Source organism: Xenopus laevis, chromosome 3L (assembly GCF_017654675.1).
Source record: "Xenopus laevis strain J_2021 chromosome 3L, Xenopus_laevis_v10.1, whole genome shotgun sequence".
NCBI classification, from domain to species: domain Eukaryota; kingdom Metazoa; phylum Chordata; class Amphibia; order Anura; family Pipidae; genus Xenopus; species Xenopus laevis.
Genome location: NC_054375.1, coordinates 161,396,733 through 161,413,557, shown reverse-complemented (window position 1 = coordinate 161,413,557; position 16,825 = coordinate 161,396,733). Strand labels below are relative to the sequence as shown.

General features: G+C 37.9%; 1 protein-coding gene across 1 annotated transcript in view; it reads left to right on the top strand.

Moving 5' to 3' along the window:
• The first annotated feature begins 324 nt into the window (after window positions 1–324).
• The window catches only part of aldh3b2.L (aldehyde dehydrogenase 3 family member B2 L homeolog), a 56,593-nt gene continuing 40,092 nt past the window's right edge, over window positions 325–16,825 (top strand). The window contains exon 1 of the mRNA XM_041587424.1: window positions 325–446. Coding sequence (XP_041443358.1) covers window positions 391–446 — 56 coding nt within the window. The 5' untranslated portion in view covers window positions 325–390. The remainder of the gene's footprint in view (window positions 447–16,825) is intronic.

Here is a 16,825-nt window from a genome sequence, read left to right as displayed (position 1 = left end):
CCTCGTTTGAGGGTCTTTTCTCCTGTATCATTTTGCACTGCTGTCATATATCGACTGCTGGGCCAACCTCTGAATTTCACTGCTTTGTCTCCTTATTACCTTTTATCTGACACCCCATCCATCCATCATATTAATATATCTTTAATATACCTTCAATTTCCTATTTTACTATCTCACCATTGTCCTGTACTTCACATTGCAGTGGGTACTAACGGGTTAATCCCTGGTCATGTGACACTGAGGAAATAGCAATAAGTTTAAATTCCAGCCCCACAATCCAGCCTTATTTTCCTGAGCGTGAGTTCATCCCAATACAGCAGGGTCTCGGGCCTGTGACTGCTGAAGCTCCAGGGTTTATTTAATGTATCCTGCGAGGGTCCTATCCAGACCATGGCCTTCCATTGCCGGTACATCACAGTAAGCCGCATGGTGGTTGAAGTCGCGCAGTAAGTCGATGGTTGTATTCCAAATGATTTGAGAATGTAACAAGGACAAGTGCTCTCCTCAGGTACATTCTGTTTAATAGCTTGAAGCCTGCTATGTAAGTACAATAGGCAAATTTCTATACCACATAGTGATTTAAATAGTGATTTTTCCTTTCCCCCAGTTATGGGAGGAAGTTTTAGTTAAGTGGGTGAGTTACAGGAGAATATCATGGTGTCGTTGATATATCTTGAGAAATTCAGCATCTTGGGAGGAACCTGCATTATGTGAATCTCAGAGTCTGGTAATTTGCAGTGTGCAAGGTGTGTATAAGCACAATGTATGTTGTATACAGACTACAGGTATGAATCCCTTTATTCCAGGGCTAGGCAAGCCATTATCTATTCTGATATGATCACTTTTGTCTTTGGTGGACTAGGACTTGGAGGTTGTATTCCTACTAATGTGAGTTGGAGGCCTGTTTGCATCTCCATATTTATATTACCACGTGTAAATTCAATATGTTCATATTGTTTATATCAACAGTTGATCTGTATGGACAGGTTAAATCAACTCAACACAGTAACATCTCATGTTTGTGGTCACTGTTGCAATCAGTATGTTATATTATTGTCTCTCTGAAGTTATTATGCTTCCAGGTTGTCACCAGTAGATTATACTGTCAGTATCTCTGTAGACATGTGATAACTGTTCATTTGGTAGAATATGAGATGCCAGGCTTATTTATCTCATAGAGCTGTGGTTAAGTAGACAGGAGAGCCCACTACAGCAACATGGAGCAACTAATAGTTTTATACTGGACATTTAGATTTCACTACTACCATGTTACAAATCCTCAATATCTAATGCTGTACATTTGTACTCATCATATTCCAGTGTTGCAACCTACTCCGCATATTGATACTGTGTATGTTGTAGTTCATTATACTTACTACAAGCAACTATTCAGTAAATACCATGTTATATTTTCTCAGCAAGTTTATACTATACAATATATAGTCTGTAACAACTCAGTATATTATCTATGCAACTACTTGGTATATATTTATGCATCCAGTGATCATTATTTTTGATTCACAATTGCTTCTACTCTGTGTGTAGGTGTATGTGTGTAGGTATATGTATATAGGTATATACACTGTGCATATACAGTCATCATTTTACCATGTGGCAATTACTCAGCATTATACATAATGTAGTACAGTATGTAACATAGTAACATAGTAAGTAAGGTTGAAAAAAGACACATGTCCATCGAGTTCAACCTTTTTTTATTTTTTATTAACTACCTATCTGCCAGTTGATCCAGAGGAGGCAAAAAACCCATCTGAAGCCTCTCCAATTTGCCTCAGAGGGGGAAAAATTCCTTCCTGACTCCAAAATGGGACCAGTCCCTGGATCAACTTGTACTATGAGCTCTCTCCCATATCCCTGTATTCCCTCACTTGCTAAACACCATCCAACCCCTTCTTATACCTATCTAATGTATCAGCCTGTACCCCTGATTCACTTCCCAGCTCTCCCTGTAACACCCCTTTCCCTCCTCTAATCTCATTGGCTCCCTCCTGTCTGCTGGGAGGAGCTACTGGTGAATAAAGCATCCGACCCTTCCTTGTACCTATCTAATGTATCAGCCTGTACCCCTGATTCACTTCCCAGCTCTCCCTGTAACACCCCTTTCCCTCCTCTAATCTCATTGGCTCCCTCCTGTCTGCTGGGAGGAGCTACTGGTGAATAAAGCATCCGACCCTTCCTTGTACCTATCTAATGTATCAGCCTGTACCCCTGATTCACTTCCCAGCTCTCCCTGTAACACCCCTTTCCCTCCTCTAATCTCATTGGCTCCCTCCTGTCTGCTGGGAGGAGCTACTGGTGAATAAAGCATCCGACCCTTCCTTATACCTATCTAATGTATCAGCCTGTACCACTGATTCACTTCCCAGCTCTCCCTGTAACACCCCTTTCCCTCCTCTAATCTCATTGGCTCCCTCCTGTCTGCTGGGAGGAGCTACTGGTGAATAAAGCATCCGACCCTTCCTTGTACCTATCTAATGTATCAGCCTGTACCCCTGATTCACTTCCCAGCTCTCCCTGTAACACCCCTTTCCCTCCTCTAATCTCATTGGCTCCCTCCTGTCTGCTGGGAGGAGCTACTGGTGAATAAAGCATCCGACCCTTCCTTGTACCTATCTAATGTATCAGCCTGTACCCCTGATTCACTTCCCAGCTCTCCCTGTAACACCCCTTTCCCTCCTCTAATCTCATTGGCTCCCTCCTGTCTGCTGGGAGGAGCTACTGGTGAATAAAGCATCCGACCCTTCCTTGTACCTATCTAATGTATCAGCCTGTACCACTGATTCAGGGAGACAATTCCACATCTTCACAGCTCTCACTGTAACAAACCCCTTCCCAATATTTAGCTGGAACCTCTTTTCTTCTAATCGGAATGGGTGACCTCGTGTCAGCTGGAAAGACCTACTGGTAAATAAATCATTAGAGAGATTATTATATGATCCCCTTATATATTTATACATAGTTATCATATCACCCCTTAAGCGCCTCTTCTCCAGAGTGAACATCCCCAATTTGGCCAGTCTTTCCTCATAGCTAAGATTTTCCCTTTACCAGCTTAGTTGCCCTTCTCTGTCCCCTCTCTAATACAATAATGTCCTGTTTGAGTGATGGAGACCAAAACTGTAGGGCATATTCTAGATGGGGCCTTACCAGTGCTCTATACAGTGGGACCCCCTCCTCCCGTGACTCTCTGCCCCATTTAATACAAGTCACGACCTTATTTGCCCTTGATGCTGCTGACTGGCATTACTTGCTACAGACAAGTTTATTATCTACAAGGACTCCAAGCTCCGTCTCCATTATGGATTTGCCTAGTGCAGTCCCATTAAGGGTATAAGTGGATATTGTTACATCCCAGGTGCAGGACTTTACATTTATCAACATTGAATCTCATTTGCCACTTAGCTGCCCAGATTGCCAGTTAGTCAAGATCCTGTTGCAAGTGCCACATCCTGGATGGAATTAATTGGGCTGATAGTTTTGTGTCATCTGCAAACACTGATACATTACTTACAATCCCCTCCCCTAAGTCATTAATGAACAAGTTAAATAAAAGTGGACCCAATACTGAGCCCTGGGGGACTCCACTAAGAACCTTACTCCAAGTAGAGAATGTCCCATTAACAACCACCCTCTGTACCCGATCCTGTAGCCAGTTTCCTATCCATGTGCAAACGACTTCATTAAGCCCAACAGACCTTAGTTTAGAAAGCAGTCGTTTGTGGGGCACAGTATCAAACGCTTTGGCAAAATCCAAATAGATCTACTGCCCCCCCACTGTCCAGAATCTTACTTACCTCATCATAAAATGCAATCAAATTAGTCTGACATGACCTATCCTTCATAAAGCCATGCTGATTGTTGCTCATAATGACATTCATTAGGACAAAATTTTGAATGTGATCCCTTAACAAGCCTTCAAATAATTTGCCCACCACAGATGTCAGACTTACTGGCCTATAATTGCCAGGCTGAGATCATAATCCCTTTTTAAATATTGGAATAACATCATCTTTTCTCCAATCCATAGGCACCATACCAGATGACAGTGAATCTGAGAAAATCAGAAATAAGGGCTGGTCTAAAACTGAACTAAGCTCTCTTAGAACCCAGGGGTGTATGCCATCAGGCCCTGGAGCCTTGTTTATATTAATTTGTATTAAAGCTTTATGAATCATATCCTGAGTCAGCCACTGACTAGATTGAGCTGAGCCATTAGTGCAGTTATAAAGTGAGCCTGGGAACTCACACTCCTCTATTGTATACACTGAAGAAAAGAACTGATTTAACACATTTGCCTTTTCTGTATCTGTTACAACCATACTGGTACCATTATTTAATGGAGCAACAATCTCAACCTGCATCTTTTTACTATTAATATATTTAAAAAACTTTTTAGGGTTAGTTTTCACCTCCACCGCAATTAACTCTTCGTTTCCTTTCTTAGCCTTCCGGATTGCTGATTTACAACATTTATTACAGTGTTTATATTCATTAAATGCAGCTTCTGTCCCTACAGACTTGTAGTTTTTAAACACCTTTCTCTTCTTTCCCATTAACTTCTTTACTTCTGTATTAAGCCACACAGGATCATTCTTAGAGCTTCTACGTTTAGTCCTTAAGGGAATAAATTGAGAACAGTAATGATTTAATATCATTTTAAAGGACAACCATTTCTGTTCTGTGTTTTTAGCTGAAAACCTAATGCCCCAATCAATACTCTGTAGGGCAGCCCTCAAGGCACTAAAATGAGCTTTTGCAAAATTCATGGTTTTTGTTGCCCCAGTATATTTTTGTTTTTTGCACCAGACATTAAATGATATAACATTATGGTCACTATTACCCAGGGGCTCAATGACTTGCACATTTGCTATAAGTTCTGGCTCATTAGAGATCACTAAATCACTGCATGAGGCAAATGAAGAAGTATAAATATTGTGCATATGTAGTTCTACAACATTTCTAAGGCTAATAATTAGTGCAAACACTATACATATATAGGTGCGGATTCACCAGCTCATTTACTGGGTGCAACTTCTCAACATTTAAATAATATGCATTCGGCAGTCCATCGTTATTCTGGGTGTCACTATTAATGATAAAGGTGCACATGAAGTTATAGTTCTACTAGATTGCAACTACTTAGTGCAACATATGTTCTGCAGTTAAAGGGTCTATTTGTGACAATTCTCATTATATACTGTTGTTAGGGAATAATCCAAAAACCGGAGATCATTGAGGTAGAAGAATTCAGGAAGTTTATTAATTATATAATAAACATACACGAGCTTCGTGGGTTCTGTACAGAGTACAAGACAGAACTCCCGAACAAAGAAAAGACCACACATTATATACCCTTCAGGAGAGGAACTTCAATGGGAAAAGGCCTCTCTAGGGAGAAAAGGGAGTATTGCCAATTATCTATCATAGTGTCTCAGTGTACAATTATCTAGTGTTAGCTAGCTATGTGAACGAGAAGGGAGTAACATAGTGGGAGAGCTTCAAGGCCAGGGCACCTGCTAGAAGCAAAAGGATAACATAACATACTACTGATAAGGACCTTCTCAGATGGCACACTGTCTCCTGGGTAGTCTTGAAACAGTTCATAGAAGGGCCCCATGGGCACTTTGAAACTGCTCAGTCTACCTTGGAGGGGGGCTTAGGAATGCGAGGGGCCATCTAGGGCCTGCAAGTCTTTTCCTTCCACACTGTGTATTCTATAGATTAGAATAATTGTCAACAACACACTATATTAATACTGTACATTTGCAGTTCTTCCTTTTTTTCATGATGCAATGGCTTAATATATACAGTATATATATATATATATATCGTACAGTCTATAAGCAGGCAGGTTACTGTACAATGTGCAGTTAACATGGCAGATATAACTATTCATTAATTTAAGCCATGCATTTTACTATCCATATGTACTATATGTTACTACTAAATACTTAATACATATATAAATTCTTGGCATATTCCATATGTATATTCATAGTTTTTGTACCATCTGATTATTATCAAGATTTTATGTCACAACTATCATCCTTAATTCACTTAGTTCACTACTGATGGTTTCTACAGTTCTATTAAATGCATTATTTTTGTATTAATACTGCATACTTCTTGCAGTTCAGCACTATCATATGTAACTAACTTAACAGAATTATTCATGTTACTCCTGGTTCAGCATCTCTGCAAATGCATCGAACATGGTGCAGGTAAGTTTGTGCAGAACAACGTTAATTATGAGCTATGGCCCTGTAGTAATCATGCAAGGTATTAATACTTTGGTATCTGCAATTAATTATTGTTGTTACATCTTGTACTTCAATGGCTAATACTATCAATTACAATTCAATTTATAATGGTACAACTTCAGTAAACCAGCACATGGTAAATTCAGCATATTATTATGTGTTCTAGATCTACAAGTAATCTCTCTCTCATATACAGATTGTTATACCATATCATAGATTCTGCTTGTTTCAGTAGTATATTCCAGTTTCAGCTGTTCGTGTATCTATGTTGTAATAAGAAGGTAGAGAAGTTGTAATACACAAGTCTATAGTCATACAGGGTCTCCTGCATGGATTGATGCTGCAGGTTACGACATTATTAAGGGTTATCGTAAAACTCTGATAAAATAGTTGAGATTTGCTTAGGCATTGTCACACTAAATTACACTAACAAAGGATCTATATTGTGTATTGCTCTTCTACATTGTGTTACATCTATGTTCTTGATATACAAGGGTTGACATTACCTTACTGATTCTGCGCATGTAAGTTACAGCTAATGTTCCAAACCATTTTCTTTTCTTTTAAATGAGTAAACTCATCCAAAATGGTGCTGTAGAATAGTAAGTTATTTATCAGTATACCAGTAATGAGGAAAAACTTCAATAGCTGTAGTATGTATATAGTATCTTTTTACCTTTCAGTAGATTGATACTGAAGTATCCATGGAACATGTCTTATATTAGGCTACTGACTTACCCTTTTTACCTTTATATTTTGCATTTTCTTTTCAGCTCATTATTACAATGACACTTGTTGTCGCTGCAGCAGGTAAATATAATGTGCACCAAGTCAATGTATCACCTTGTAATGTGGGTTTGATATCTTAAACCTTCTGTAGTTCATCTTTAGTGCTATTTGTTGTAGTGCAGCCAATTCAACACAATATGTTGTTATAGTTTCATCATTTATGATCTCATGTTGGCCCAGTTGGTCTTCTATAGACATTTTTACACAATGTTGTCTTGTCTACTACTTTACACTGCATAATCTTACCAAGATGTTATTCAGTATAATAATAAACATTATTTAGCTGAAGGATTTAAAAAATGATCAATCTTTCAACAGGTTATTGGTTGTTCTTAATAGGCAATGGTAAAGTACTATAAGTTCTACTGTCCTTTTTCTACAGTAAAAGAGACCCAAAGATTACTGCAAGTATCAGCTGGTCTTATTCTAATTGTACTATTGATATTATGGTACAGTATAATTATTACTGTGGGGTGTTATAGCCATGTTAGTATCTCAGTGGTTGTATAATTTAAGTACTATAGATATGGTGTTGCAGGTATATAATATGTATACTGCTTGGGTATGTCCCATTAGTAGCCACTGCCATGTGAAGTAAGGGATTTTAGTTTCCAGTACTGAAACATGGCAGTGGCTACAAGTTTCCCGGCCCTAGTGTTACAGTAAAATAAAGATGGATTGCTGGGGCTGGAATTCAAATGTATTGCTATGTCCTGCGTGTCACATGACCAGGGATTAACCCATTACTGCCATGCTTCAGTACAGGAAATGAAAATCTCGGTAAGTTTGATTTGATTTTCCATTTTCCCACTCTGACCACAATCTGCTAATATTTAACTCTCCGAAATGCCTTCACACCCCCTGCTCCTCCCCAAACATGTACCTACCAAGTCTTACAAACACTAGACGTGTCACATCTCTCTCTTCTCTCTAATATCTCAGCCACCTCTTCTCCTAATCCAACTACTATAGCTCTTATACCACTGCCCTTAATGAGCTGCTCCTATAAAAACTAAATGTTCTAGACCCAAACAACTGCTCATACAAAAGCTCCAAAGACCTTCACTTAAATGTCACTGACACAAATCCTATTTAGAATCAGACTTTTGGAGCAACAAATCTGCCCTGCGCTCCTATAACACCAGCCTTTCTCTAGCAAAACAAACCTACTTTACTTCACTCATTAACTCCCTTTCCAGAAAACCTCTGCAACTTTTCTCTACTTTTAACATTCTTTGATCCCCCTTTCCCACCCCTCCGTTTGCATCTGTCTCTACTCAAGATATTGGGGAGCACTTTAAAAACAAAATCATGAGAAGTGACATTACAACACTACTAAACCCCCCTAGACAATCACCACCCCCTGTCCATACTCCCCAGTCTCTTCTGTGCTCCTTCTCCTCTGTGATTTATGATGAAGTCTCAATACTATCAGTTTACTCTCACCTTACTACCTGCCCACTTGATCCCATTCCTTCCAAACCTCACAATGCCAATCCCTGTCTAATTAAAGCCTAAACTCACTTATTTAAGTCTTAACTGGAATCTTTTCTTCTGAGCTAAAATGTGCACTTGTTACCCCCATTCTGCAAACAATTGTATAGTCCTCCAGGGATATAAGATTCTCCCCCACAATGAGTAAGTCCCTCTTGGATTTAAATAAATACTTACTCAAATCGAGCCTGGACCCAAAGTTTCCCCTGGGCCTGACTTGAACCAATCAGATTCACAAAGGAACTTAACCAGCCAGCTTTATTTGAGGTATACATTAATACAGAATATTACAATACAAAGTATTAAATAAATGCTCATATGTCCTGAAAGCCCGTTAGGATGTTGGGGGACATTAGTAATATAACATACAACCATTTAACCATTTCTTCCCTCATGGGGCTGATCCTGTGACATCCAATCATTGTCCTTTGTTTAACATAATTGTGCCTTTCTGTCCATCTGTCCGTATAAGCCTTTCTAAGCTTAGTATAATATGCAGATAAGTCCATGTGCTGCGCTAGTACAGTGAGTGTCCAGAATGGTATGTGAGCAGTGGCTGAGACTTAGGGGCCGATTCACTAAGCTCGAGTGAAGGATTCGAATGAAAAATACTTCGAATTTCGAAGTATTTTTTGGGTACTTCGACCATCAAATGGGCTACTTCGACCTTCGACTACGACCTTCGACTTCGATTCGAACGATTCGAACGAAAAATCGTTCAACTATTCGACCATTCGATAGTCGAAGTACTTTCCCTTTAAAAAAAACTACGACCCCCTACTTCGGCAGATAAAACCTACCGAAGTCAATGTTAGCCTATGGGGAAGGTCCCCATAGGCTTGCTAAACTTTTTTTGATCGAAGGATTTTCCCTCGATCGTTGGATTAAAATCCTTCGAATCGTTCGATTCGAAGGATTTAATCGTTCCATCGAACGAAAAATCCTTCGATCGATCGAACGAACATTTAGCGCTAAATCCTTCGACTTCGATATTCGAAGTCGAAGGATTTCAATTCGAGGGTCGAATTTCGAAGTATTTTTTACTTCGAAATTCGACCCTTAGTGAATCTGCCCCTATATGTGTCTTTCCTAACCTTGCACTAAGAATTCTTCTGATTTGAGGCAACAGATATATTCCCTGTTCTTAGTAGAAAGGCCTCTAACCTTGAAGTTTAACACAGCTGTTCTGTGGCAGTGTCCTGTTCTATAATCATTGTAGTTCATACATAACCCTTATATACAATATCTACACTTTATTCCTCCAATCTCAATAACCTCTGATACCTTTCAACTCTGAACTGCTTCAACACCCAGTCTATAACTGACTGACAATAACCTGCTGGACCCCCTACATTCTGGTTTCAGGCAACAACACTCCACTGATGGTGCCTTAATTGACCTTTTAATAGTGAAAACCAACAATCACTTCTAACAATCTAACACTGCTTTATCTCTTAGCTGCATTTGACACTTTGGACCATCCTCTCCTCCTCCACTGCCTTCAGTGTCTCTCTTGGCCTGGCCACACATTACTGTCCTGGTTCTCTTCTTGCCTCACTAACATTTCCTTCAGTTTCTCTTACAATATAATATCATCTTCTCCCCACCTCTTTCTGTTGTGGTTCCTCAAGGGCTTGTCCTTGGCCCCTTATTATTGTCTCTCTATACTTCCTCCCTTGAAAAATGAATTAACTCATATAGTCTCCAATCCCACCTCTATGCTGTTGATACTCAGATCTATTCTCCTCTCATGATCTCAACCCAGAATATTAATTCTCTTCCTGACTGTCTGCTTTCTCTACTTATATGTCACAGTGCTAAATGAAAACTTTCTAAAACTGAAATTCTTCTATTTCCCCAACTAAAATGCATAACATCCTACAAGTATCTATCATAGTTAACAATTCCACTATCACCCCATCACACCAGGCCTGATGAATTGGGGTAATCCTAGTTCTTCACTCCTTATATCCAGTCACTTTTACCTAAGTAACATATCCAAAATATGATCATTTATCACCCACAATACTGCCAAAATTCTTATTTATTCTCTCATATGATCATGTCTAGATGACACTAACTTTCTATTAATTCACCTTTCCCACCAGAGACACCTCTCCAGTCCGTAATGAATATTGCCACCAGGCTTATACACCTCACCAAGTGTTCCTCTACCATGCCACTATGCCCATCCCTGTTTATGACCCTGTGCAAAGCAGTTACCTCTGCCCAAGTTGTTTTCTTGGCCTAAATTAAGGTGAAAGCCTTGATCTTGTTACCCATTTACCTTTTTACTTTGCATCGGGACATCTTTTCATTGAAATTTAAGTCCCATGTTACTGTTGGGTAAAGGGATATTCCTAGGGAGCAAGAGATGATGTATTGGTGGAAGTGGTTTGGCTGTGTATTAGTTTTTTATCTTTGTTGATGTCTGGAACCTTTCCCACTGATATTCTCCTATATATTTCCATCCGGGGAGACCCTTCTGAAGAACACCATCCATTTTGAGGTGGAGGAGGAACATAATCCACAGAAGGGCCTGCGGTTTGTTGTTCAGGAGGTTCTGTTTGAAGCTCTCCACATTAAGAGTGATGATATCCTGTGTCTTCAGGATCAAAAAAGTCACGGAGTGTACACTGTCACCTTCACTTCCATACCACATTGCCATTGGCATTCTATGCAGTGCATTTACTTGTATGGTCAAGTTGGCTTATATTTGGTTGTCCATGCATACAATGCACATATCAAGACAGCCAATATCATTATCTTCCTTGAATGTTACTGTTCAGATGCCCATTTTTCACATTATGTGAGAAATGAGGAGGCCTAATGGAATGTTTAAATAATTTTTTTGGTTATATTTTGGCACAATTTAGAAGGATTGAGGGGTTCAAGCAATTTTCTTATCTATAGAAGTACTTTTACTCTGGGATGTCTCTTTTCTGTCATAATTGTTGGCTATTCAGGCATACACAGAACGCATGTTCTCTGAAGGGAGATTGACCCAGTGTAACAAGTGTAGTTGACCATGTCATAGTGCTGATGCTTGTCAGTCACAGAAAGTTCTGTATATGTGTGTTTATTGGAAATGTGCTTATGCAAAAAAATATATGGAAGAAGATGAGAATGTTGATTAAAGGTTTGACTGGTGTGGCTTTTACTATGATGATGTATAGTTTAGGAATGACTGATAAAAGAAAGGCAAGGAAATTGTCGTTTATTGTAAACTGTATAAAAGAAGTATTATGGGACTCGAGAAATGTACAAGTATTCAAGAAAAATGACAGACGAGACTGATGTTCGTGTTCAGACTTTTCCTGAGGTGCGGATGAAAGATTCTGTTAAGTTGGTGGTGGTGGAGAAATTCCATGGAGAAATAGACCAATGAGAAAAGATTCTTTTTGGCCTTTGTGGTAAAGAAAGAGGATATCTTGTGCATCCAGGATTTTCCAAAGGCGGGTGTCTATGACGTTAAGTTCATAAGCCAAGTCATCTGCCAGAATTTCCATCAGTCTATTCTCAGCATAAAGATGATCCCCTTCTGGAAGGTATCAAAGTTTCTTTGTTATACACCCAAGATACTAAGCTTTTGTTTGTACACATGTACAACCCACATGTGCCAATTGAAGATATTTCTCTTTTTCTACTGAGATTCTGCAAGTTAGTGAAATATATTGGCAAGGCTACAAATGAGTTGAGTTTGTGGTCATCTTAAAAGCTGACAAGACCGGCCCTGGAGGCCAATCACACCCCCTGCAAATTTCATGATTGGCCCTAATAAGAGTTATCTTTTTTATAGGGATCAACCAATATTTTGTAGGAAATGTCGATGTTACGGGCATGTACAAGAAGATTGTAACATAGAAATATATCTTCATTGAGGGTCTAAAGATCATGTTACAGCTGGCTGTGTATCAATTTTTTTGTACATTGTGTGGAAAAAGTGGGCATGTATCGTTGTTGTTGTCCAACGTCTTATGCAAATAGGACAAAAGTAGCCAGGCAGGTAAATGCTAATGAGATCACTGATTTACCTGCAGAACCTGAGGTGGAGGTGTCTCTGCTGCTACCACTGAAGGTTCTATGTCTGATGAGGAAAATGTGAAACAAAAGCTTAGGTCTAAGGTTCCTCCAGAGGGCCAAAACTGGTGTTCCGAAGGCCAAAAAAAGTAGACAAACCAAGAAGAAAAAGAGGAAGGAAAAAAGCTAAAAATCCAACACAGGAGATTAATCAGTTTCCTTCCTCTGAGGAGGACGTATCATCTCTTGATGAGATGGAGATTTCAGCTGAGTCATCTGGTGTGCAGTGTTCAGGGGTTAAACCACCAGATGGATCTGAGTTTCATGGTAATGGGTAATATGATTTTCTTTTATGACCCTTATCTTTAAAACTGTCTTCTTAAATGTCAGGAGCATAAAGAGTCCTCAGAGGAGGGCTGCTTTTTTCGATTACGTACAAACAATTGATTTCCATTTTTTATGTCTGAAATAGTGTCATTTAAATTTTATGTCAAACTATGATTTATTAAAAACTGAATGGAGTTTAGGTCCATCTGTTTGGTCAGGTGGTAATGATGGTAAATCTTCAGGTGTTGTTATTCTTTTTAAAGGTCATGATTTTAAAATTCAAGCAGTTCATGATATTATACCTGGGAGAGTGGTTTTGGTAAAAGTATCCTTTAATGATATATTTTTTAAAATTGTGAATGTGTATGAATCACCTGGAATAGAATTAAGATCTGATCTTTTTGCTACTTTGAATTTGTTCTTACCTGGTTCTGAGCCAATGTTTTTATTGGGTGATTTTAATTGTGTTCTCCCCGGGGAGAAGAGGGCTGGGGGGGCTGTGAACATAACAATGGATAAATCAGCTAATTATTTAAAAAACATGGTATCTGATCTAGGTTTTACTGATGTGTGGGCAAAGTGCAATAAAAATCAACCTGGTTACACTTGGACAAATGGGAATGTAAGTTCAAGGATCGATTTTGCCTTTGTGTCGCAGAATTTGGATCCTATTAGTGCTACTTTGGTACAAAATATTTTTCTGATCATAATTTATTATTGGTTAAGGTGTCATGCTTGGGAACACAAAAGATTGATAAAAACGACTGGAAAATGAATGTTTCTTTACTAGATGACTCTGTGGTTATTGAGAATTTTAAAAATAAATATTCTCAGTGGAGAAAACAAAAATCACCAAAAGAAAGCTTTATGTGTTGGTGGGAGAAAATAAAGTTAAAAATTAAAGATTTTTTTATCTCCAGTGGTAAAGAAAAAGGAGGAAAGGAGAAGGTATTATTCTTTTTTGAATGTCGTCTCCAAACTCTATACAAATTAAAAGAGGTTGGAATTGATGTTTCAAATGATATTGTCATGGTTAAAAATGAAAATACTAAGGGGCCAATTCATTAACTTCGATTGAAGGACTCGAAGTATAAAAACTTCGAATTTCGAAGTGTTTTTTTGGCTACTTCGACCATCGAATGGGCTACTTTGACCTTCGACTACGACTTCGACTTCGAATCGAAGAATTCAAACTAAAAATTGTTCGACTATTTGACCATTCGATAGTCGAAGTACTGTCTCTTTAAGAAAAAACTTCAACCCCCTAGTTCGCCATCTAAAAGCTACCGAACCCATAGGCTTGCCTAACTTTTTTTGGTCAAAGGATAATCCTTCGATCGTTGGATTAAAATCCTTCGAATCGTTCGATTCCTTTGATCGTTCGATCGAACTATTTGCGCAAAATCCTTCGACTTCGATATTCGAAGTCGAAGGATTTTCATTCCCCAGTCGAATATCGAGGGTTAATTAACCCTCGATATTTGACCCTTGATGAATTTGCCCCCTAATGTCTTGATCATAAGGGAAAGAAATTATCTTTAATAGCTGGATTAAGTTTCTGGAAGAAAATGGAAATGCACACAATTCTTTTTCAAAAAATTGGATTCTGGGAAAAAAATATTGAATGTTTAAACGGTCAAACCTCCATGGATGGTATACTTAAGGTGGCCACCGATTTTTATTTTATTTAATGAAAAGGTTGTAGATCTGGTGTTTTTCAATGATTGTATAAGTAATATTGAAAGTGTTCTAGATGATTCTGATTGTGACATTTTGTCAAAGGTTTTTACTGAAAAGAAAATTTTAGGCCAATAAAAGTGCTGCTGGGAAAAAACCCAAGTGAAGTGCAAGTGCAAGTGAATTTTATATGAAATTTTGGGAAATTATAAAGGAGGATTTGTTGGGTCTTTTTAGTGAATGTTTCTATGCTAAGGTTCTACCATTATCTTGGAGAAAAAGGTGATACCTCTGATATTAAAAATTGGCGTCCAATTTCTTTATAAAATTCTGATGTTTTTTTGCTAAATTATTAACAAACAGTTTCAAGTTGGTAATCAAAAAAGTAATTCTTTATAATCAGGTATGTGGGGTGCCCGGAAGATGTGTTTGGGATAATTTGTCCCTAATCCGGGATATAATATGGTATTCTGATGACCGTATGCAAAATTTAGCAATTTTGTCCTTAGACTTTGAAAAGGCTTATGATCGTGTTTCCCATCAGTTTTTACTTGCAGCTTTAAAGAAAATGGGGTTACCTGATGTTATGTTAAATCAAATCATCAAACTGTGTGTGAAATTCAAATAAATTGTAATAGGACACGTGAAATTCCCCTTTTGAGTGGTGTTAAACAGGGATGTCCATTGTCCCCTATCTTATTTATATGTGCATTAGAACCATTGTTATGTGCTTTGAGAAAAGATAAAATGGTGAAAGGAGTTCCGGTACCGGGTGGTAACGGTGTTCAAATTAAAGTTGTGTCATACATGGACGATGTAACCATTTTCTGTGAAAAGCCGGCCGCAATTCAAAGAGCTCTTTTGTTAACAAAATTTTATTGTCAAGCATCTGGGTTTAAGCTAAATGTAAATAAATGTGAGTGTTTGGGGATAGGTAATTGGGAAAATGTTAATTGTGAAGTGACAATACAAGACAAAGGAATAAAAATTTTAGGAATTCTTTTTGGTGCAGAAAATGATGGTCAACCTAATTGGGATATTTTACTAGGAAAAATGCAGAAAAAATTACAGTATTGGTCACTTAGAGGGCTGACAATGGAAGGGAAAACCTTAATTGTTAAGTCAGTATTGTTGCCAATGATGTTGTATATTGCAATGATTTTTCCACCTTCTACTTCTTTGTTTCATTTTCCTATGGAATTCTAAGATGGAAAAGTTAAGTCGAATAAAGGTTATTAGAGCAAAAGAAAATGGCGGAAATTTTTTTCCTGATTTTGAAAGATTCCTGTATGTTAAATTCTTTCGTTTTATTTATCGAAATCTTAAAAAATTAGAAATTCAATCTTGTTTTATATCTTATTGTGCTGGAGCTTTCTTTAGAAAATATAAATTATGTACTTTCCCTTTGACAATTCCAGTTTTAATGAATGTTTCCTCCCAATACATTTTATTGGAAAAAATCTTTAAAAAATATGTTTTAAGTGATGCCCCTAAGGACTTTTTATCTGACCAAAAGAAATTAACGAAATGGATCCAATCTAAAGAGGATGTTATTATTGTGGACAATTCTTCTGTTGAACAAAGTAAAAGGATTTGGAGGAATGTGTCACAAAAGCAAATGGAAAATCATCAAAAAGACTTAGCATGGTCAATTGTGCAGAATTGTTTACCCACTAGGTCTTTTCAGTATATGAGGCGCTCGGATACAACCAAAGTGTGTCCTAGAGAAAAGTGTAGATATGAAGAAACTGTTCAACATGTTTTTTGGGATTGTGTTTATGCTAAGTTTGTATGGGGAAAATTGTTTGTTTTATTGTATAATGTTTTTGATGTAAAAAACTTTGATATGAATGATGCATTTTTTGGTACCTTAGAATGCAATAATAAGGATAAAAAACTACGTGCATGGTATACTATAAACTGCATGAAGGAATCACTGTGGAAAGTTCGTAATATACTTCTGCTTAAACGTGATAACATAACTCCAGAGGAATGTATTGGATTATGTCTAGCAAAAATGTATTTGTATTTTCTAAGAGATGTAAAACATTTAGGGAAGACTAATGCTGAATTTCTATGGAGACCTACATCTTGGAATATGTTAGTTTTGTGAAAAAAAAAAAAATGTTTTTTTCTGTAAATAAAGTTAAAGAAAGATAAAATTTCCAACGCGATTGCTTCTCGGCCTTTGCATGGCCCCTTCTACTCGGCCTTGAGTCCCTTCCCTAAGGGGTTGG